This window comes from Eleutherodactylus coqui, chromosome 12 (genome assembly GCF_035609145.1).
Source record: "Eleutherodactylus coqui strain aEleCoq1 chromosome 12, aEleCoq1.hap1, whole genome shotgun sequence".
In the NCBI taxonomy this organism is placed as follows: domain Eukaryota; kingdom Metazoa; phylum Chordata; class Amphibia; order Anura; family Eleutherodactylidae; genus Eleutherodactylus; species Eleutherodactylus coqui.
Window position 1 is genome coordinate 120512561 of NC_089848.1, and position 23363 is coordinate 120535923.

Here is a 23363-nt window from a genome sequence, read left to right on the forward strand (position 1 = left end):
GTCCTGATAGGGACAGCTCCACGCTGGAACCTAGGGGCCAACTGTCTTGCTCTAGATAGTAATAAGTAAGAGCAGCAGACAGAGAAAATACAACAAAATACACATTGAATAGGACAGTTCACACCTAGTGTAGTCCACACCGATAGACATAACACCACCCTGCTCACACCAAGTGACTGCAACATAAAGGTAACAAGTCGTTGTTCACACCTAAAGTCTGCCCACCTCACAGACAGAAGGAAACCCCGCTCAGAACCTCATGCATGTATAATCAGGGTCTAGTTCAAGTGTCCACATGCTGAGAAAGTGGCAGGAGCATCAAACACCAATCTGATGTAGTCAGATATCACCATCTGACAACATACAGTACATCAGATATCTGGGGGCCGCATCTCATAAAGGGGAAGGGAGAGGGGGTCCGCAGAACACGCAGATGGGGAGATGAGGTGTCCAGACCATCTTCAGGAAAGGTGAGCAAAGCAACTCAAACAAGCAGCATGCACGGCAGCAAACACTGAGAGATAAGGTATAAATATCCAGCCTCCCCTAGCAAAAGGAGCTGAAACTTATCTGTACAGACCGGTGGTGACTGCCTGGCTGCAGCACTCCACACACCCAGTCAGCTCAATAATCCCCAACCTGTAGAAGTGTGCCCCTGGTAACCCATAGAACTACAAGTCCCAGAAGCAACACATGGCACCCGACTCCAACAGCCAGTGCTGCCTGGAAAACCCCTTTAATGTGACTGTTAGGGGGTTAACAAATGTGACAATGGCTGAAGCTGGGGAAATCTGGACACCAAGTAACAGACCCCAAAGACAGCCCAGTCTATAGATGTTACTGATGTAGCCATTGTTAACATGACCGCCATCTACAGCTTAGTAGTGCAGTGTAGTTCTCAGAATGCTACTCCATCTGTATTGTCTAAGATGCCAAGAAGCTCTCTGAATCCTTCAAGAGGAAACGTCCGGATTGGAAGCACATGACCAACCTCAACACACCAATTATCGTCTGCATTAGAAATGCTTGTGACTTCTCCTCGCAGACCAAATCCTCCTTCACCCTCGTCGGACCTCGGACGGCTGGAAGTTCTAAGCTGGAAATGAGGAGTGCTGTAAGAGCAGAGGTCTTCCTTGCGGCACTTCTAGTGTCTTCTGCTCACGCCGGCCCGCTCCACGCACAGTGCAGACTGGAATGGTAGGTACATAGAAGAAGCTTTCTAGAGACTCCCTGAGAAGGACTCCTAAATGTTGCCATTTATGCTTTAAAGAGATTAAATTGTACATTTCTCCTGATTAGAAGAACAGCGCCCCTCTTGGCCTTGAGTTGTATCTGGTATTGCAGCTTAGCATAGCTTAGCTGCAAGTCCTAATACAGTCAGTACAGGAGGGAGGAAAATGTAGATCCTGTAATCGCTGACGGCCTCTACCAATATTACCTCTGCTCAGTGCAAAACACGGCTGGTCTAATATGTGCAGGCGAGATATTAGGCGGGATTTACATGCGAATTGCATGAGATTCACATCGAAATGGAACCGCTTATTTTAAAGGGCAACTGTGGTGAAAATCCATTTTCGCATCGCTGGCCCCCTCACTTGACGGCCTGTCACACTCTGGAGGTCTCCTCTATGTATTGCAGTCACTTCCCTGCAGTGCAGCCCCTGTCTGATGCTTATGAGGCATCATCTTGGGAGTGGGATTTTTTACTTTCACTTTCAATCAATCCCATGATGCATAAGCTAGAAGCTATACCATATTTGTCTGCACAGGGGCACAGTTTAATGATCATTACCTTCTATATTCACCAAAATAAGCTACAGACTAAGTATACAGACCAGAGGGATGAGCCGCGGTCTCCTCTATTATGACTGTGTGACATGAGTTGTGTGATCATCACCAGTAACTGTGACAAGAGTGTCTGTATCCTCCCTTAAGCGCTCCGGCACACTTGCATTTTTTTTTGTGTGTTTTTTTCACGCAATTGTCAATGGGACTTTCTAATCTTAAAAATGCATCACAAGTTTGTGCTTCTGTGATTTTTGTGTGATGCGTTTTTAACATTAGAAAGTCCCATTGACAATTGCGTGAAAAAACGCAGCGATATCGTGTGAAAAAAACGTGCAAGAAAACCGCAAGTCTGCCGGAGCCCTTAAAGGGGTTGTCCCGCGCCGAAACGGGTTTTTTCTTTTTTCAATTGCCCCCCCGTTCGGCGCGAGACAAACCCGATGCAGGGGTTAAACAAGAAAACCGCACAGCGCTTACCTGAATCCCCGCGCTCCGGTGACTTCTTACTTACCTGCTGAAGATGGCCGCCGGGATCTTCTCCCTCGGTGGACTGCAGGGCTTCTGTGCGTTCCATTGCCGATTCCAGCCTCCTGATTGGCTGGAATCGGCACGTGACGGGGCGGAGCTACGAGGAGCCGCTCTCCGGCACGAGCGGCCCCATTCAGAAAAGGAGAAGACCGGACTGCGCAAGCGCGTCTAATCTGGCGATTAGACGCTGAAAATTAGACGGCACCATGGAGACGAGGACGCCAGCAACGGAACAGGTAAGTGAATAACTTCTGTATGGCTCATAATTAATGCACGATGTACATTACAAAGTGCATTAATATGGCCATACAGAAGTGTATACCCCACTTGCTTTCACGGGACAACCCCTTTAAGAATCTTTAATTTTAAAAAAAAGTGCTTTTGGGTACAAAAATAGCAAAACATAAATAAAAACTTTATAAATTTGGTGTCGCGGGAATCGTGCCGATCCAGAGAATAATACTATCAGAGTATAAACCATAAGAACAAACACTGGGTCTAGCGATCACAGGAACCGCGGCGTAAAATTCAGGAATTGACGAGAATAAAGTATAAAGGTCTTGTCTTTAATATCACGCGACGCGTTTCGGCTATCAAGCCTTTTTCAAGCAATCTATGCTATCACAGTATTTATTTAGCACACTGAGGCTTCATTCACACCACTGTATATTGGCCGCCGATTTCATGGCTGGCTGATATACGCCACCATCTGATGCATTGCATTCCAATGCATCAGATCACACAGGCGTATTCCCGTGACGTAAAAGTGCCCCGCCGGCCAATATAGCGCTTTTACGGAATGGTAGCCCTGGAACAATCCTTGCCGGCCAGAATACGGCCGCTGCCATAGACTCCTATGGGAGCCAATAACAGCAGCTGGAGAAGGGAGGTGGGAGGGTGTTTAAATCTCCTCCTCTCCGCCCCGTGCTGGCTGTTTACAATGGGAGGGGGCAGGACAGAGTGGAACTAATTGCTAAGCTCCCGCCAGGTCCCGCCCCCTCCCATTGCTAGCTGCCAACAAGGGGCAGAGAGGGGGCGGAGCTTAGCACACCAGCTCCTGACCCATCCCGCCTCCTTACCTTGCAGAGAGCCAGTGAGGGGGAGGGAAAGAGGAGACAGTTTAGCTCTGCTAAGCTATCTCCCCCGCCCAGCGGCATTGCGGGCTCAGCATATATGCGCCAGGAATGTGCCGTCTGAACGGGCGCACAAATGTTAGATTCGTGCGCCTGTTCACGCGTTTTTATGGCGCCGGCGTTCACACATAAAATGCCCACGACCGTGTGAGTTTGCCCTGATCTCCATAAAAATTAAATCGGAAAAGCAAATGACAAAATTTTTTCCCCCAATGTCCCTAAAAAATTAATAAAAGTTATACAATTGATTCTATGTACCACAAAATGCTGCCATTACAAAACAAAACTTGTCCCGCAAAAAAACAAGCCCTCATACGGCTAAAACGACGGAAAAGGTAAAAAGTTACGGCTCCTGGAAGGTGACAATGGAAAAACATGAAAAATTAGTTGGCTTCGCCACTAAGGGGTTAATGATGTGATATTTTAATCACTTAGATTTTTTTGGACGCAGTGATGCAAATTTTATCTTTTTTAGTTTTTGATGCGATAATTAGGGTATTTACACGGGTGAAGGCGATTTTACGCTCGCCCGCCGTTGTCGTGAAAACGTGTGAAATGGCGTACAAATCTAATGTTTGTGCGCCCGTTCAGAAGGCCCGAGCCCGGCGCATATATGCCGAGCCTGCAATGCGTTACCTACCCCTTGCCAGCTCTTTGCCTCTTTCCTCCCCTTTTGGCTGTTTGCAATGGGAGGGGGCGGGGCAGGGGTGGAGCTAAGCTCCCGCCTCTTGTCTGCAGCCAGCAATGGGAGGGGGCAGGGCAGTTGAAGCTTAGCCCTGTCCCCCATCCCCTCCCATTGCAAACAGCCAGAGCGGACGAGAGAAGGGGTAGGAGTTTAGCAGTCACGCTGCTAAAGTTCCTACCACCTCCCTTCTCCAGCCACCGTCATTGGCTCCAATAGGAGTCTATGGCAGCGGCCATATTTCTGCTGGACGTAAAAGCCTCTGGTGCTATATTTGCCGGCCCGGTGCTTTTATGCTGCGGGAATACGCCTGTGTGATGTGATGCATTGGAATCCAATGCATCAGATGGCAGCGTATATCGGCCGGCCGTGAAGACAGCGGCCGATATACGCTCATGTGAATAAGCCATTACCAAAAGAGTTTTTGAACTTTTAATATTTTTTATTCTTTTTAATAATTAAAATATCTTTATGTAACTTTTTTTTACTCCCCATAGAGGATTTGAACTTGCAATCATTTGCTCACTACAACAGTGTAATGCAATGCTATAGAATCCAATTATGCTGTATTCTGGTCAGCAATCTATGAAGACCGACCACAGGCCTTCTGAAGGGCTATCAGGAATAACTGCCATTATGGTAGCCCTTCAGAAGGCCCTCAGCTGAGCAGCATCTCACAATCTCAGTGCATGGGGTCTATTCGAACCACCAAATGCCAAGCTGGGTATTTAAATGACAGAACTGACAGTGGCATTTAAAGCGTTAAAGGGTTAACATCTGCGAACAGTGTTATCTCCAATTTCGGCTGCTGCAGACGGGTGTTAGTTGTCAAAGATGGCTGACATCTGGCATGTAGGGAGAGGGTTCGGCTTCTGAGCCTGCCCCATACACAGACGTACATGTACGGCATACGTCAGGAAGGGGTTAAATGATCACTTACTTTTGTCAGTGTGATAACCAGCAAAACTGCTATTTATTTACCTAAAATTATGTTTTTGTGCTTAAAAATCCCCTTTCTCCTAGCCTGCTGTCCACTGCTTGAAGTCAAATGATTGACAGGAGACACAACTTTTTGAGCTCATTGAAATGTATAGAAAGCAGAGCAGAGGGTGGAGGAGGAAAGGAGAGACTCACACAAATGCTGCCTAGGGCAGCGGCGCTGACTAAAAGCTCTTGGGCCCCGATGTAAAATCTGTAACAGGGCCCCTACCTACCATGTGCCATTTATAATACTTGTGCTTTTTATGGAGGGGCCTTCAGTGATGAAAAATGTACAATGATTTTACTAAAACGCATGCATTCAAAACAAACAGTGGCATTACTAAAGGGGTTAGTAGTCTGTTACCATGGAGACACATAGTTCTGCCTGGGAGCTGTAAACTGAAAACTATAGGACATTTATAATGTGTTAATATTCAAGTCGATGTAACAACTGGCAAAAGTATCAATCACTTTGTGCTGAACAATCCCTCTAGAGTGCGGCCACTAGGTGTCTCCCTTGCTTCGAATTGCTGTCCACTGCCTGTTGTCAAATGAAGTCTGTCTATAGAAACAGAAACCAAGACTAACAGAGTAGAGGCGGTGGTGGTGGGGCTGTTGTCTCATGCTGCCCATAGAAGTCTACGGTGAGGAGGCAGGAGGAGCGAAGTACTGCAGAGTGAGAGAGGATCTCACAAATACTGACACCGACGCGTGTTTTTTGCATGCGGGTAATCCGCAGCACTGAGGCTCCATGCTTTTAACGGGCCAATCACACAGGCGTTTTTGTGCAGCGTATTTAATGCACTCGCACTCTGCATGTTCTATTGTCAGCATTGCAGCCCGTATTTCATGCACTACATCGCCCATTGAAATTAATGGGTTGTGTATAAAGCGCAGGAAATACACAATCGTACACGTAATACTGCGTTTTACTGCGGTTTTTTTTGCACAGGCTCCTTTTCTGCAGAAGCAGAAAACAAAGTTGTGACGTCATCAGCTTCCTTGACTGCATCATCACTGCGCAAAAATACACAGTAAAAACCAGGCAAACCGCTCTGTGTGAGGCGGCCGTTACACGGACGATAAAACCGTGCGATTTTCATGTGATGGAAGAGCGCGAGAAAATGCAGAATCCTGAAAACCCCTGATTTTTTATGGCTTCATTCCCACCTGCGATGCTTCCTGTCCTGCCCTATGTTTCTGTGCTTTGTGACTTCATGCATTCATAGTAGCGGGCGTATTAGCGCATCCGCCTACATCTTTAAGCCCTCAGTGGAATCTGCAGTTTTCTCCATCTGCAGTGTGTGGAGACATAATAGCATCTAGTCTGCACCCACCAGCTCAGGGAGAACTGAAAATGACATATACAGCCTGCAAAGGGAAAAACTGGTGCTAAATGCTGAAGTCGTATATGGTTGACATGGGGTTAATGCTCGTATAGCAGCTGGTTCTGAAGTGCAGGTACATTTTAAGGCCTTTTGGCAAAATTGTGTGATTTTTAGATAACAATTAAAAATGTTTGTTTTTATTAACTTAGGAATTTTGGGATCTCTTGCTACAATGTCTACACATCACTGGTGATACAAATTAAATTGTGGACATCAATAGACAACTGTATAAAAGAAGGAGGCGAACGATGCCTATATGAGGTATGTGGGTCACTGTATAGTTAATAGACATGTATATGAGGAAGTTATGGCCTGTGTCTTCTATTCCAGCCCAGGCCCACTTATATGTAAATGGGACTGAGCTGCAATACCAGACACGGCCTATATACAAGAGTGGAGCCGTTTTTGTGTAAGCTGTGTTTGCAGAGATTCTTCTGTATAGTATGCAATAATAGAGACCACCATTGTGGTCGGGGCGAATACTTCCTGAGATGACTGCGTATACTGTATGTACCTGCCTCTTACTGTATTAGGTGACGTTTAGGTGAACCTGTAATTTTTGGACTACTCTTGAAGCTGTTGACACATGACTTTGTCCTTTATCAGCTCCAGTCTGCTAATGAACATTACATTGTGGCAAAACACAGAAACCTGCTACATAACTATGTAGATGACCTGACATTTAAGCTGATGTCATCTGGAGCCATGCAGTCCTGCCGCGTCTCTGTAAGTATCTTATTACATGCCGTCATATTTCCCAATGACTATGACCAAGTATACATGGCCTCGTGTACAGCCTGCATCATGTGGCAGGAGGATGGACATTTGCAAATGGATATATGTTGACCTAAGGCAATAATGGTTTTCCTTGTGGAGAGCACCAAGTTGGCACAGGGAGTGTTATAGACGAGGCAATGCTCCCTGGGAAAAAGGGTATGGAAATTATCCCTCATCTAGGAAGAAAGTTGGCCATCCAGTGTCGCCAGTGGAATAGCGATCTTCTAAGCTAATGTCCGATCCATTAACATGACCAAGGTTATAAGCCAGAGGATAGTGTACCTCCCAACGCCTGAATGATGAAAAAAGGGGTACATCTTGTGCATTTGTTTTACACTAAGACACATGCTTTGTGTCTCCTCACAGTATTAGTGCCCCTCAGTGCCACCCTTATAATAATAGTGCCCCTCAGTTCCACCCTTATAATAATAGTGCCCCTCAGTGCCCCCTTATATTAATAGTACCCCTCAGTGACCCCTTATAATAATAGTGCCCCTAAGTGCCCCCTTATATTAATAGTACCCCTCAGTGCCCCCTTATAATAATAGTGCCCCTCAGTGCCCCCTTATAATAATAGTGCCCCCTTATATTAATAGTACCCCTCAGTTCCCCCCTTATAATAATAGTGCCCCTCAGTGCCCCCTTATATTAATAGTACCCCTCAGTGCCCCCCTTATAATAATAGTGCCCCTCAGTGCCCCCTTATAATAATCGTGCCCCCAGTGACCCCCTCTTTTAAAAACAAATTCAAGCCCCTAAAAGGAGTTATCCTTTTGCTGCAAAACTTGGCATGCAGTTCCATCTCAGGCAGATCTGTAAATGAGTTGTGGAGTGATTAGATTAATTTTCTTGCCACCTGAGACCCTGGCGCTTGGCTACAGGACATTTTTTGACTCACGACGCCCATTGCATGTACTGCCTTTGAAACCCACTTACCTCCATTTGCAATGGTGTCTAGAGGCTCAGTTACAGCAAACGTGGAACAATATGCTGCAGGTTACCATACAGAACCTCTATGCCTCCATGCCCACCCATATTACATTTTGCATCCACGCTAGAGGCAGCCCAGCAGTGTACTAAAACCTCCATTCAAGGTGTCCAATTCCAATTCTATTCGTTCAGTCATGTCTGACTCTTGGATACTCTGTAGGCCAGTCTTCTCAATGCTTCTCTATTCTCTACAGCTGCTTTCAATTGCCTGATGTCCATTTCCATGTCCTCCTTGATGGTATCCAGCCAACGTGTCTGTTGTCTTCCCTGCTTCCTTTTACCACTGACCATCACAAGTAGCATCAGAGCGATTGTTCTATAGTTTTCATAGTCCTTGACATCGCCCTTCTTTGGCAGTGAGATAAAACTGATCCTTTCCAATCCCTTGGCCATGTGCAGGTCCCTCAGATTGTCCGGCATAGTAAGTGCATCTCTCGGGACTGGTTTGAGCAACTCTGCAGGGATTCCATTGATGCCCGGCGCTTTGCTGTTTGACCGCTGTCTCATCGCTCACTCCACCTCAGTTTCCAGCAGGTCTGGTTCCGGATCCTCTTGGCCTCCATGTCCCTCTGGGAGCTCACTGCTGGCGCCAGCGTATAGTTCTTTTGTATATTGTTTCCATCTCTTCTTGATGTCCTGCTGGTCGCTAATTTCATTCCCATCATGGTCCTTGATGGCTGCTTGGCGAGCAGAGAAAGACTTCACCTGTTACACAGTGACCAATAATTCCCTGGTCTGACCCTTCTTATAGGCTGATTCCAGGCTCATGCATCGGGCGTTCAGGAAATTATTCTTGCCTTACCTGGCTTCTCTTTGGAATTTGGCATTCAGTCGCCTCGCCTTGTCCAGCCTTCCCTTAGCCTTAAGGCCTATTTACACTAGACGAATGTCGGGCAAACGATGCCTGACTTGTCCCTGTGTGTACTCGCTCCCATGCTGTTGCACAGGAGCGAGTATCGCTGGCTCGCTCAGCAGGGTGGCTGGAGGAGATTTCACTCTTTGCTCTTCCCTGCCCTCTCCATTAATTTTACACAGCGGCCGTCGATACTGAACGGCCGCTGTGTAAAGTGAATGGAGAGGGGCGGCGGAGAGTGTCGAGGGTTAATTTGTTCAAACAGACTGGTCAGTTATGTTGTCGGTTCCAAATTGACCTAAGCAGGAGGAGCGCTCCTTTTGAGAGACCATGCACAGACCTATACACACAGTATATGGTTTGAAACAAGTGACTCTATTTTATTGTCTGTATCTCTTGGCTTTTATAGCCAGCCCCTCTCGCAGGACGGGACGTGTGGCTAAACAGGGAATAACCTCATGATACATACATTCATCTGATAAAAACACATGACTTCTATATCTTACAATGACATAATTATTCAATAAACTTTAGACGTGTGATATATGACTCAGACAAACACATCTTTAAGAAATTGCTGATTTCATATGACTTTTAGACATTTAACTTTAGACAGAGAGAGATGAAAACTCTTTGCGGTTAGGCCCTGTCTTGCTACATCCCGAGACATCTGGCCTTAGAACTTCCTGATTCCACTTAGATCAGACGTAGACCTTCAGTGTAGACAGAAACCACAGGTTACTTCCTCAAAATCAGTCATGACTTCTGTTACACATACAATATATTGCTAAAATATTCTTTTTGCTAAAATAGATTGATAAGCATATATACTATTTTTGATAAGCGACATTTATTAATTTCTTTACAGCCCCCATTGGCCCTTATCATTCCCCCATTTTGGACATCAGGAAGTCACACACAGGGTCCAGTTCTATTTTGAAAAGTCATAGTCGAGGTAGGTCTTATTGGTCGACTAGCCCATATAAGGTGTCTCTAGTATGATGTTACAATACTAGTAGCGTGCATAGGTACGCACGGCAGGGGATTCCCTAATCTTCACCCACACCAATGTCCCTCCTGGAGATAGTCCTAGTGGTGAACACGTCCAGGTCGCGTTACCCTGACCCTACACTACCTAGTGACAAGACTGGAAGGAACCGCCGTATGTTCTGCCTTCATCCAGCAGGGGTCGGCCTACACAGGGGCTGTAAAGGCTTTTGCCGTACATTTGCTCACACAAGAGATTATGACTTTGATTATTATATATATACACAACAGCATGACAATTATCTGTAATATACTTTGTAGGATTCCCATGAACCATCCTCCCAGACCAGAAAACCAATTTGCAGGGTTAAGAAAATTAAACCATCCCTGGTCTTTATCCTGTTTTATGCTAGTAGCTATTTTTCCCAAGGTATTGATCTTTTGGTGAATGGATTCTGAGTGATCAGAGAGGTTGAAACAACACATCCCCTCAAATTCCTCACATCCGTGGTTTACTGCGAGCAACAGGTAATCTATGGCGGCTCTATTTTGTAAAGCTGCTTTCCTGACTCCTTGTATGTCTAGTAAGAGGAGGTCCAAGGCCTGTGATGTCGCATTCAGGCCCTTTACCATATCGCATGCTAATCCATTGATTACTCTTGTGTTATATTGTGCCAACCCGGGAACACCCACAATACTGACTGCCAGTGCCGTATGTTCTGAGTAGCTAAGTAGAGTGGGTGGTCCTTCACAGTTGCTATCCAGTCCTTCTACCTCCCTCTTTTGTCTGTTGGTGAGTTGTGGGATGCTAGGTTTTTGGTACATTAGTATACTTAATCTAGCTAAGGAGCAGGGACCTCCGGTCAGGTTAGCTGGGATATATGTGTAAGTCAGGTTACCGCAGGACAGGACCCAGCCTAATGGTAATTTGACGTGCCTAAAATGGCTGGGGCTTCGGACTGTGTGGTTACAAAGCATAGGAGTATGTACCTTTCTACATTGCTGGACTGTGCGATTACAGAGTCTCTGGGAATCACTAGTCACCCTGGTTCTCTGCGCACAGCCTCCCATATGTTCTTTATTACACGTGAAGTTATAGCATACCTCAGCCGGAGCGACATTCCTGACCCGGAAACGAGTCATATTAGACCAAAGTGTATGTTCGACCGCATCACAGTGGGGACAATATTCATATACATTAAGAAAGGTATTTTCCTGAATAACATTGCTCTCCTCCACATCACTATCGTTATGCACTATTGAATATATATCGCGAAGTGTCTTTATTGGAGTGGGGATAGACAGTAAGCAAGTCCGTAAAATATCTTCCCCACTCCGCAGGTTGGGCATGCACATGTGGGAAATATTCAGTACGTCTTTTGCAAAGTATTCCCACATGTTGGGGTGTCCTTCCGCCCAAACAGTCCATCTTCTTCTTACATCGACAGTTGATGAAGAATTGTCCCGAAAAGAGAGTAGTCCAAGAAAACAAAGGGTAAATAATACACCTATCCAGACTATCAATGCTGGTGTCCAGGTTGCCATCCCCCTCCCCCACCCTGGGTTGGGCTTACTCTCCACCCCCCTCGTGGTGCTGAGGCGTTGGAACTTTCTTGCAGTGTGAGGCATGGATCCAAGTGGGTTTGCCTTCTAGCTTGACCGAGGTGGGAGTGGTTAACAGCACTTGGTATGGTCCGTCAAAGCGAGGTTCCAAAGTCTTTCTGACGTGTCTCTTTACCACCACCCAATCTCCGGGATTCAGAGAGTGGGATCCTTCCAAACTATCAGGGTCTGGAATAGAAGAGAAGACTAGGTCGTGTGTTATTTTTAGCTTTTGGCATAAATCCTGCACAAAGGAAGTAACTTTATCATGACCCAGGGATAGAGCTTGGGGGTGATACAGTCCTAACCTGGGCACGGAGCCAAAGAGAATCTCATAAGGAGACAGTCCTGTTTTCCTATTTGGTGTGGTTCGTACTGAGTAGAGGGCCAGAGGTAGGCACTCGGGCCAAGGTTTTCCTGTTTCAACCATGGCTTTCTGTATCTTAAGTTTGAGGGTGCCATTGAGCCTTTCTACTTTTCCGGAGCTTTGTGGATGATAGGGGGTGTGAAACGCCTGCTCTACTCCTAAGGTGGACATGACTTCCTTCATTACCTCACCAGTGAAGTGAGTACCACGGTCGCTCTCAATGGTCTCTGGTACCCCAAATCTGCACACTAACTCTGACACAAGTTTTTTTGCAGTGGCCTGGGCAGTGGCCTTCGTGACCGGGTAGGCCTCAGCCCACCCAGAAAAGAGGTCAATGCATACCAGGACATACTCATACCTTCCTGATCTGGGCAGCTGGATGTAATCTATCTGTAGTCTCTGGAAGGGGTACAAAGGTCGCGGAGTGCACTTCCGAGGGGTCTTTACTACTTGACCGGGGTTGTGTAGTGCACAGATTTCACAAGCCTTGACGTATGCCTTTGCCATCCTGTCAAATCCCGGAGCGTACCACATTTTCTCCACCAGGGCTACCATGGCATTACGAGAAGCGTGCACCTTTCCATGAGCCAAAAGGGCCATACTAGGATAGGCAGCCGCAGGTAAACACATACGGAAACCCATCATCCAACCTTCATTTCCTTTTACTGCCCCTGCACTTGCCCAGCGCTCCTGCTCTTGCCCTGAGGGGAGTAGGTCCACCTCCTTCTGTGGTGGGACAGAGAGGGTCTGGTCCTTGGCAGGGGGATCAGGATCCTCCTCCGCTGGGCAGGACCTGGTCTGAACTCTGCACACGGGTGCCCTCCAGTCCAGCAGGGCTGCAGCCTTTGCTGCTCCGTCTGCCTTCTCGTTGCCTCTGCTTTCCAAGGAGTCCCCTTGGGTGTGTGCCTTTACCTTTATTATGGCTACCTGCTTCGGGAGCATGATAGCTGACATTAAATTACTTACTGCCTCACCATTCTTTATCGGTCTGCCTTGAGCTGTTAGGAAGCTCCGCGCGCGCCAAATCGGCCCATAGTCATGCGCAACGCCAAACGCGTACCTGGAGTCCGTGTAGATATTAGCAGTGACTCCCCGGGCTAACTTGCAGGCCTCGGTCAGAGCGCACAGCTCCGCTTCCTGTGCTGACATATGTGGGGGCATGGCGCGGCCTATCAGTACTTCATTCATTGATACTACAGCAAACCCTGTCACAAATCTGCCCATCTCATTCTGGTATCGTGATCCATCCACAAACATTTCAAGGTGGGGGTTCAGGAGAGGCTTATCTGTGACATGAGCAAATCCAGCTGTCTCCTGCTCCATCAGAGCAGCACAGTCATGCTGGTGCTCGGTGTCAAAAGCTTCCTCTTCGCCTAGGGAATTGACAAAAAGTTGATCCCCTGTGCTTACTCCCCCTTTTGAATCAGTGTCACCTAATGGCAGTAAGGTGGCCGGATTCAAAGTTGTGCAACGTTGAAATGAGACATTGGATGAAGAGTGTACTGCAAGTTCCATTTTAACCTGTCTAGCAAGAGAAAGATGTCTACGGCTCACCTGTGTCAGAATTCCATGTACGTCATGGGGCGTGAGGACCACAAGAGGGTAGTCTAGGACCACCTCAGAAGCTTTCTCAAGTAGTGCTTGTACAGCCAGAACTGCTCTTACACAGGAGGGTGAACCCCTGGCTACTGCATCAAGATGTGCACTGTAGTATGCTACAGGGCGCTTTTTGTCACCATGCTCTTGTGTGAGGACGGCAGTAGCATGTCCCGCCATCTCAGTCACGAACATCTGGAAGGGTTTATCATAGTCTGGCAGACCCAGTGCTGGAGCACTGGTAATCTGTATTTTCAGCTGATGGAAAGCTGACTCGGCTTCCGGAGACAAAGCAAATGGCTTAGAACTCAGGCAGTCGTACAGAGGCTGCATGGTCATGGAGGCAGAGCGAATCCACGGCCGACAATATGAAACTAACCCCAGAAATGTCCGCAACTGAGCATGGGAGGTAGGGAGTGGCATGTCCTCCACCACCTTGGTACGTTCTGGCGTGAGGTGTTTTGTACCAGGACCTAGGCAGTGACCAAGAAACACAACATGAGATTTGCAAAACTGTAATTTGTCTTTACTGGCTTTACACCCACTGTCTGCAAGAAAACAAAGGAGGCTGAGTGAGGCCGCAACGCAGGTAGGTCTGTCCGGTGCACACAGTAGGAGATCATCAACATACTGAAGCAGGGCCACACCTGGTGGGACCGTCCATGCATCAAGTACAAGCCTCATACATCGGGTGAATTGATTTGGGCTGTTTTGTGCCCCTTGTGGTAGGACAGTCCAGCAGTACTGTTTTCCTCGGAACGTGAAGGCGAACAGGTACTGGCAATCGGGGTGGATCGGGACGGACATAAATGCATTGGCGAGATCGATCAAGGTGTACCAACAGGTTCCGGAAGGTATGGTGGACAACAGAGTGTAAGGGTTGGGGACCAAAGGTGTTTCTAGGATGGTCACCTTATTGATTTCTCTTAGATCGTGAACCATCCGGTAGGTATCAGGTTCACCTTTCTTCCCTTTCTTTTTAACCGGGAAGAGTGGCGTGTTAGCGGGTGAGACGCAAGGTTTTAACGCATTCAAGGCACATAACTCTGTAATAGTGGAGGCTATTGCGTCTTCCTGTGCCATGGCTAGGGGATATTGGCGGATCATGGGGGCTTTTTCCCCATCTTTGAGATATACCATGACTGGGGGTACGTGGAGATGGCCCAAGTCTGTCTTCCCTTTTGCCCAAAGGGTCTCTGGCACTGCTGAGAGAACCTGTGTATCTTCTGGGGTCAACACATATACAGTACAAGAAGGAGGCGGAGTGACCAAGTCTGCTGCCATGAGACAGAATACTTGGTGGTCGGCCGCAGAGGTACTGACATGAGCCTCACCGGAAGGATGGAGCTGAATACAGCACCCCAGGGGTCCCATCACATCGGTTCCCATGATGCAATCCCCAGCGGGTGACACCAGGAAGCGAGTGAGGACTCGTGACCCTTGAAAGGAGACTTCTATGGGCTCGGTCTCACGCATGGGTGTTGGTTCCCCGGACACTCCAACGGCTATGGCTATGGAGTCTGAGAGGGGAATACTAAGGTCGTTGACTTGTGAGGTACTGACACATGATTTAGTAGCCCCTGTGTCAATTAAAAAGGGCACCTCCTTCCCCTGGATTTTTAGAGGCTGAAAAATTTGTGGCCCACATGCGTCAGTAACTATAAGGGACACGGGGGAAGGAGTGCCAGACCTTCATTGGTAATTGGTATACCCGTTATTTCCCTGTGGGCGGGATGATGTGGTATTGGCCGTACTTCCCTGTTGCCCCCTTTCGTCTGACATGTTCTGTCTAGGGCGTTTTAGGGGCTCTACAATTACGGGCCAAGTGTCCAGTCTTCCCGCAGTTATAACACTTACGGGTCTCCCGCCTGGGGTCTGTAAGTCGGACTGTGTCCCCCTCCATGGTGTAATGTTTAACTATAACACTCTTTGCGTGGTCTTCTGTATCCATGACAAATCCTACAGCTTTCTTATATAGATCACGCGGTTTGGCCTGTCGCCAATCGGGGGTACATGCTTTAACGCGTTCAGACAGGCGCTTATCTATTCCTTGCATAAAGGCTTCACAAAAAGCAGCATTACGTATTGCTTTTGGACAATCATATAAACCCAGATCTCTGCCAACTTCCTCTAAACGGCCAAAGTAACATTCAATAGACTCGCCCTTGTTCTGTCTACACTGGGTTAGGGCTGTACGTCTCTCTTGGGCTTTATCCTTAAACCAGGTTTTAACCTTATCCACATATTGAGTACCACTAGGTAATGTCTGGGGGTCATCTGGGCGATCTTCAAGACCACAAAATTGAGCAATACTATTGTAAAGGCCCAGAGGACATTTTACATTCATAAGACATTCCATATCTGTCCAAGTGGCAGAGTAGTTTTTCTGTATGACTTCCAACTTTCTATGGAAAGCTGCTGGCTCTGTCTGGGGATCGGGCAGTTGCTGACACAGTGCCATCTGGTCTGTGGCGCTCCAGGGTCGCCATGTAGTGACTGTAGACCCGGGAGTTGGTCTATGTGCGTCCGTAGGTCTGTCATTAGAAGACGATGGTCTGTCAGTGTCCTCTTGTCTGACCGTGCCCAATGGTGGACTCGGTCTGTTTGTTTCTCTATAATGGGTAGTGGAGGTTGTAACTGGGAATAAGGGAATCGGTTGTCTACACTGATCCCTGGGACGTGGAGTCCCACATACTGTACAGAGTTCTTTAAAACAGGCATTCTGTTGACCACAACGTGGACAGTCCCAAGCCGGACCTCTATTTACTTCAGGGCTCGGGGATCCTGATTGAGGGCTGTATGGAGGTGTATCCATCTGGGCAGTAGCCTGTGGATACGTAGGAGGCAAGGGTGGCAAATTGGGATACAGAGAATTAAAGGGATTATTTGGAGACATTGGTGGAGCGGCCGGGACGACAGGAGAGACTAATGGAACCGTAGGGGTTTCCATGGGAACGTCTATTGGTGGCCGGGGCATAGGACAATAAACTAAAATGCCCTCGCCTCGGGACTCGGAGTCCCAGTGTTCGTCTTTTGCTGTTTTAGAGCAGTCCAGAATAGCCTTCATGCCTTTTTCTAAACCCTTATTTCTTATTTCCTTTCTATGCTTATCCTCATATTGTGACCAAAATTCATAATTGAATGTTCCCGCCTTCTTAAGGCCTATACGTTTGTAAACTTTATAGGCTTGTCTGCAAATGTCCTCCCCTTCTCTATCTTTAATTATCTCAATAGGAGTCTGATATATCTTAGATTGTTCAGACCCCATCTTGACCACTTCCAACTATTCTTCACTAAGTATACAGGACATATATTTCACACAGTAAACTAAGATAATCACTGAGATTATCTGGGAACACACAGTTCCCTGTCCCGGAATAGATTTACAGAACTAAAACGTGGTCAACTTCAAACACTAGGATTCAGGGGAGACCAGACTTCGCCTCTTAGGGAACTTTTAGTAATATTATAACAGATCCAGAGTAACAATATGACTGCCAGAAATGAGACTATAACAATAACAATTATTTCAATCTCCAATACAGACAACATGACTCTTTAAGTCCCAATGAGTGAGTTCTTCCGTCTAGGACAGTTAAATGAACTTATTCACTCTAAAATATGGACGGGGCAGAAAATATAGGAAACAGGCAACAACATACCTCTAGTCCGTTAGAGACACAGATCAAAAGAATCCAGACTGTATAATAGTAAGATAAGCTCTTACCTGTTACACCGGTGTTTTTAGTCTGGGGTCTCCGAATCCAGTATCCACGTCAACGGGCCAGGAGTTTGTTTCAGTCTACTGGTTGCGATGTCCCGTAAAGGTAAGCCCCGCCCCCTAGTTGGACGCCAAGAACTGTCGAGGGTTAATTTGTTCAAACAGACTGGTCAGTTATGTTGTCGGTTCCAAATTGACCTAAGCAGGAGGAGCGCTCCTTTTGAGAGACCATGCACAGACCTATACACACAGTATATGGTTTGAAACAAGTGACTCTATTTTATTGTCTGTATCTCTTGGCTTTTATAGCCAGCCCCTCTCGCAGGACGGGACGTGTGGCTAAACAGGGAATAACCTCATGATACATACATTCATCTGATAAAAACACATGACTTCTATATCTTACAATGACATAATTATTCAATAAACTTTAGACGTGTGATATATGACTCAGACAAACACATCTTTAAGAAATTGCTGATTTCATATGACTTTTAGACATTTAACTTTAGACAGAGAGAGATGAAAACTCTTTGCGGTTAGGCCCTGTCTTGCTACATCCCGAGACATCTGGCCTTAGAACTTCCTGATTCCACTTAGATCAGACGTAGACCTTCAGTGTAGACAGAAACCACAGGTTACTTCCTCAAAATCAGTCATGACTTCTGTTACACATACAATATATTGCTAAAATATTCTTTTTGCTAAAATAGATTGATAAGCATATATACTATTTTTGATAAGCGACATTTATTAATTTCTTTACAGCCCCCATTGGCCCTTATCAAGAGCGAGGAGTGAAATCTCCTCCAGCCACCCCGGCCCCCCTGCTGGGTGAGCCAGCGATACTTGCTCCTGTGTAACAGCATGGGAGCGAGTATGTGCGGGGACAACTGTCGGACGTTGTTTGCCTGACATTCGTCCAGTGTAAATGGGCCTTTAGCCTCCCTCCTTTTATCAGCAATCTGGAGAGGGTTGCAATTAGCCAGCTCCCACTGTAAACTGGCTTCTTGTATGACTTATGTTCTTTTGCTATTTCAGTGATGTTTCCCTTTATCTCCCACTTTCCTATCTGAGCAAATCAGATTTCCTCTGTATGGCAGGACGCTTGAGTTTACATAGTCTGACCTTGACTTTGGTTATAAGGAGTTGGTGATCGAACCCACAGTTGGCACCTGGTAGTGTTTTTGCAGAGAAAGTTGAACCTTTCCATTTCTGCTTGCTGTGGATACAGTTGATTTGGTTGTGATGCCCCCATTTGAGGATGTCCAGGTGTAGAGGTGTCATTTCGGCTCGGTAAAGAAGGCATTGGTGATTCTAAGCTTGTTCTCCTGGCAGAACTGCGGAAGACAGTCCCCAGCGTCATTCCTGTCCTATAGGCTGTGTTTGCCGACCACTTCTGCATCCACTGTTGTTGAAATCCGCCATGTTGTAGATAATGTCCTTTCTTGGGGGTTCTGTTGAATTCACGCTGGACCTGGGCATGGAAGTCCTCAATGTCCTGCTCTGATCCATCTGCTGTTGGTGCATAGACTTGTGTGATGGTCATATCTGCACAGTTTTCCTTTAATGCGGATGGGCATGGCACTATCATTGATATATTTGGGATCTCTATGCGCCTTGGGATTTTTTTGTCTGCCACAATGGCAACTCCTTTTCTCCTTTCCGTCTTGTTTCCCGGGTAATACATGGTGTAGTCATCTGAGCTGAAGTCCCCAAATCCAGTCCAATGCAGTTCACTGACTCCCACACTTCCACCCTTGTTGTTTGCATTCCTCTTTTGATGATGTCCAGCTTTCCAATGCTCATCCCTCTCACGTTCCATTTTCCAATGGTATACCGTTCTTTGCAGCTCAGGTGACCCTTTTCACCATAGACTACACCAGCAACTGCGCTCCCTTCTGGGCTTCCCCCTTTTGTGTCATCCCCATTGTCCTGACTACTTCGGGTTCTCCTTTGCTCTTCCCTGGTAGTGTTATTGATGCTGCTCAGCCGGGGGGCCTTCTGTCGAGCACCATATTTGTTGATTCTGATCCATAGAGATTCATAATGATTTCACAAGGTAGGTCACCAGGTCTTCCCCCAACCCATAGCACTTAGCCACACGACCGCCACTATTGGTATGTCATGTATTGCGACCCTTCCGGCACTTTGAACCGACTATGGGAACGAAGGGTTCATGGGGTCAGTTCTTTGCAATAAATTCTCCTTTTGCTCAGATATTGTAATCACTTACTTACATCAATATTACAATCGCACACAAAAAGTTTTATTCCATTCCGACAACTTCTAGGGGAGAGACAGTTTTTGACAATGAGTGTAAATAGGCTCCAAAGTCTTAAAGTGACCATTCCCCATAAACAATGTGCTGTTCAGATGACTACACTGCTGTCCACATGGTCTAAGAACGTTTCCATCTTTCCGTTTCCAGGCCTTCTCGGTGTCTGATCCCTGGTATGTGATGCTGGATAATGGGATTAATTACTGTAATCTCCGTAACCTTGTTGAGGGTGAGATCATTAAGCGTTACGCAGTCTACATTAAAACATCAACAGTAACTCCAGTAGTTTGTTCTCGATCCGGTGATGGACTTTCACTTACTTTGGTTTCTTGTCAGGATCTGGTTTGGATGCAGTTCCAGGGTTTTCAGAATCTACTGATGACTTCAGATGCACTCAGTACTCCTCCGCCAACTGCACCATCTACTGAGGGAGAAGACGCCGGCAGCTCAGAAAACAACTCTAACAGGCAGCGCCCACTGTCAGTGCCGGAATATACCAGGATCGAAGCAGAAGCGCTGCTCTGACTCCTGTGTAGTGGCCAGTGCTTGTAATTGCAGGTTGGGGTCTCATTGAAATCAGTGGGACCTACACCTGCAATTACGAGCGCTGGCCACTACACAGGGGTCGGGGCTGTGGCTTCCGGTGTATCCCTGCATTGACAGTCAGCGCTGCCTGGAAAACCCCTTTAAGTTACCGGTTATTTTAGCTGAACCTACAGAAGCCTCTGCTGGAAAAGGAGCGTGGATAGTATTGTGTGTTGGCACCATGAGTATAAACTCCATTGGTTGGTTTGATCATATGGCCTTGAGGGGGAAATTACGTTTTCACGCTGGCTGCCTGTGGAGAGGCATTCGTTGTTTGGGGGATGAAGACGAGGGACATGTTTTGTCTCAGGCCCCAGCACGGAGCGAGTGTCTCCTGGTACCCGGGACCACTCGGTAAAGGAGCAAGGAGGAAACCTGGTCTACGACTCGGAAAGTAGAAACAAATTTGGTTGCATCACGACTTCTGGAGGACTCCTCCAGCTGCCTCACTGCGACCTAGTATGACCAAACCAACCTAAGAACTGTAAGGCTGCTTGTCCACGGGCGATATTTCATTGCATTACCCACGGCGATAGTCCGGCCACGGGTAACGCAGCAAAACTGTCTTGTCAATCTGTTATGTGTATTGCACAGCTGCAGCCTGTGATGGGTTAAGTGTTTGCAAAGCCTGGAGACTGTCTATAAATTAATCAATTTATGTCCTGTCACATGGTATGAGAGAGGTTATAAAAGTGAGTGTTTGAGGGCGGGAAAGAGTCCCATATCTTCTGGAGTTGTAGTCAAGAGGTCCAGCTACATGGGGGGCACCTTGGAGGTGATCAAGACCTAAGATAACAGGTTGAAACGCGTTCTCCAGTAAATCTTATCATCATGATGCTGTGAGCACTGTGCATAAATAAAGAAGAACGCTTGCTTTTATGCTAGTTGGAAGCTTCCATTATTTGCATATCTATAAAAGTTAGTGTTTGAGAGCGGGAAAGAGTTCCATATCTTCTGGAGTCATAGTCAAGGGGTCCAGCTACATGGGGGGCACCTTTAGCCCTCATGTAGTGAAGCATGGAAGAGGAGGAGAGGTTTTTCCAGCTTGGATGTGCATTTGAGGAGGAAAGAGTGAGCCCCGCCTAAGCAGAGCAAGAGCGAGAGCTACCGTGAGTGAGTGCTTGTCAAGGCCCAGTGCAGAGGTACTGTCTACGTGATAATTTCCTACGCGGCCGTCTGGAGCTAGTGGATCACCGCGTAGAGTGACACCAATTTTGTCTGTCACACCCGGCCTGAAGTTTTGGCAGCCAGGTGGAGGTACTCCTAAGTCTATCGTTCATGTACGGGTTTTCTGAAGTCTGGATCACCGTGCGGAGGTACTACTGTTCAAGTCTATTAATTTCCTGCACTGCCATTACTCTAAATTGTGCCTTGTACTATTGAAATTTGCCAAGTAAAGTTTATTCCAGGCCCTGACGGTTCCCAGGGACCTGAGGTACTCTATCACTGCCTGTGACTCATTTTATTCTCTGCCGGAGTTCATTCTGGTGTGTACCGGATTGGTGGCGTCACCCGTGACAAACTCTTTCCCTGTTCAACCATCTATTGGGCATCCCTATCCTGGGGGTGTCCGGAAGAGGCCCAGCACTGCCCTGGCCTTGGCTGCGTGCGTCCCCCCATGCATGCAGAAACTGAATGATGAATGAAAAGTAAATTAATTCTTGTTCATCGTCTAGTCGAGGCATCCATTTACACTGAGCGATAAGTGCTCAGATTTCTGCTGGATTCTGGATTCTGACTGGGCTCTAAGTCAAGTGAGGGCAGCGGTGGTGCATATGTGTGATCGTCACTGCCCTTACTTCTAGATGGTCCAAGCTCCATTCCTGGGTATAAGTGGGGGGGGTCCATTAATTGGACCCCGACTCATGAGCAAGTTATCCCTTATCCTGTGGGACAATCCCTTTAACTTCCATTCTTTTCAGCTGCCATAAAGCAAGCATACCTCGCTGCGCTGACTTTACAAACAATACAAGAAGGAAGTGTCAGCTTCCAATATGGCCGCCCAGGGAGTTTTTTTCTTTTTTTTACATAAAAAAATAGCACATTATTTCTCTTCCACAGATTTACATTGAATTAAACAAATTAAAGTGGCATCCAGGAGACCGTCCCGCTAATATGTCATATCGTGTACTGCAGGACTTCTGTTGCTCCTTCTACTATTGTCTGCTTTAGTTGGGAGCTCCAGCAGTTCTGGATTGATGTCTTGCAAACACATGACAAATTGCTTGTTTCCCACCTTCCCTGCTCGTCCGTATCTGGAAGGAGAACACATTGCACATTTGTGCGGCGGTTTCTTCCCTTGTCTACACCTGACAGCGGCATCAGAGCTGCACCGTCTCCTCCGGCAGCGGGAAATGTTTTCCTTCAGTCTAATATGATTTGATGCAGTAAACATAATTATCCGCTGCTGGGATCCGACTTTCTTACATACATGGATAATTTCACAATTGTCAGACATCGTTACCGTACACCTGATGGCCACTTTATTAGAGACCCCATCTAGTAGATGTTGGGCGTCTATTCTCCTTCAGAACCACAGAAATGTGTTGTGGCGTCCATCTACAGTTATTAGAGGACCTAGGTGCTGTCAAGAAAACCTTCACCACATGATTACTCCACCTCCACCAGCCTGACAGGAAGGGGTCATCGATTCATGCTGCTTGTGCCAAATTCTGACCTCCCATGAGTATAGTGCAGCAGAAATGGATCCATTTGACCAGGCAATGATACAAGTTTTGCGCTCTTTTGCCCCCTGGAATCTCGTCTTTCTGTTTCTCTTAGACACAATGGTGCTGGAACTGGTTGTCTGCTGTTATAGCCCGTCCGACCTCAGGAGCACCCTCCCTTGAAAATAAGCCCTAGCTAAACTACTTGAAAAAAGAACAGCAATACTCACCTAGCCGACGGCACCTATGTTCATCGCGCTGGTCTCCAGCGCAGCGGGCCAGTTAAGTATTAGACCTACCAGAAAATAAGACACTGTGCCTCTTTTGGGGCAAAAATTAATATAAGGCAGTGTCTTATTTTCAGGGAAACACGGTATCTAATTTTTCTGGTCACGACTTCAACCTTGACAACTTACAACATTGCCTCTTTTTGACAAGGCC

The 23363-nt window shown here is 46.9% G+C and overlaps 1 protein-coding gene across 1 annotated transcript; it reads left to right on the plus strand.

Moving 5' to 3' along the window:
- The first annotated feature begins 941 nt into the window (after window positions 1–941).
- Window positions 942–21693, plus strand: LOC136586493 (uncharacterized). Its single transcript, XM_066584605.1, has 5 exons — window positions 942–1197; window positions 6647–6758; window positions 7104–7223; window positions 19822–19900; window positions 20008–21693. The coding sequence occupies exons 1-5, from the start codon at window positions 983–985 to the stop codon at window positions 20097–20099; spliced, it is 618 nt and encodes a 205-aa protein (XP_066440702.1). The 5' UTR covers window positions 942–982; the 3' UTR covers window positions 20100–21693.
- Window positions 21694–23363: the final 1670 nt, after the last annotated feature.

What these genes read in the sequence shown, in the direction of transcription:
- LOC136586493 (XM_066584605.1), top strand. Translation starts at nt 983, where the DNA reads ATGACCAACCTCAACACACCAATTATCGTCTGCATTAGAAATGCTTGT. An exon ending in GCACAGTGCAGACTGGAATG is followed by an intron (nt 1,198 to 6,646) that starts GTAGGTACATAG and finishes TTATTAACTTAG; the next exon opens with GAATTTTGGGATCTCTTGCT. An exon ending in TCTCCGTAACCTTGTTGAGG is followed by an intron (nt 19,901 to 20,007) that starts GTGAGATCATTA and finishes GTTTCTTGTCAG; the next exon opens with GATCTGGTTTGGATGCAGTT.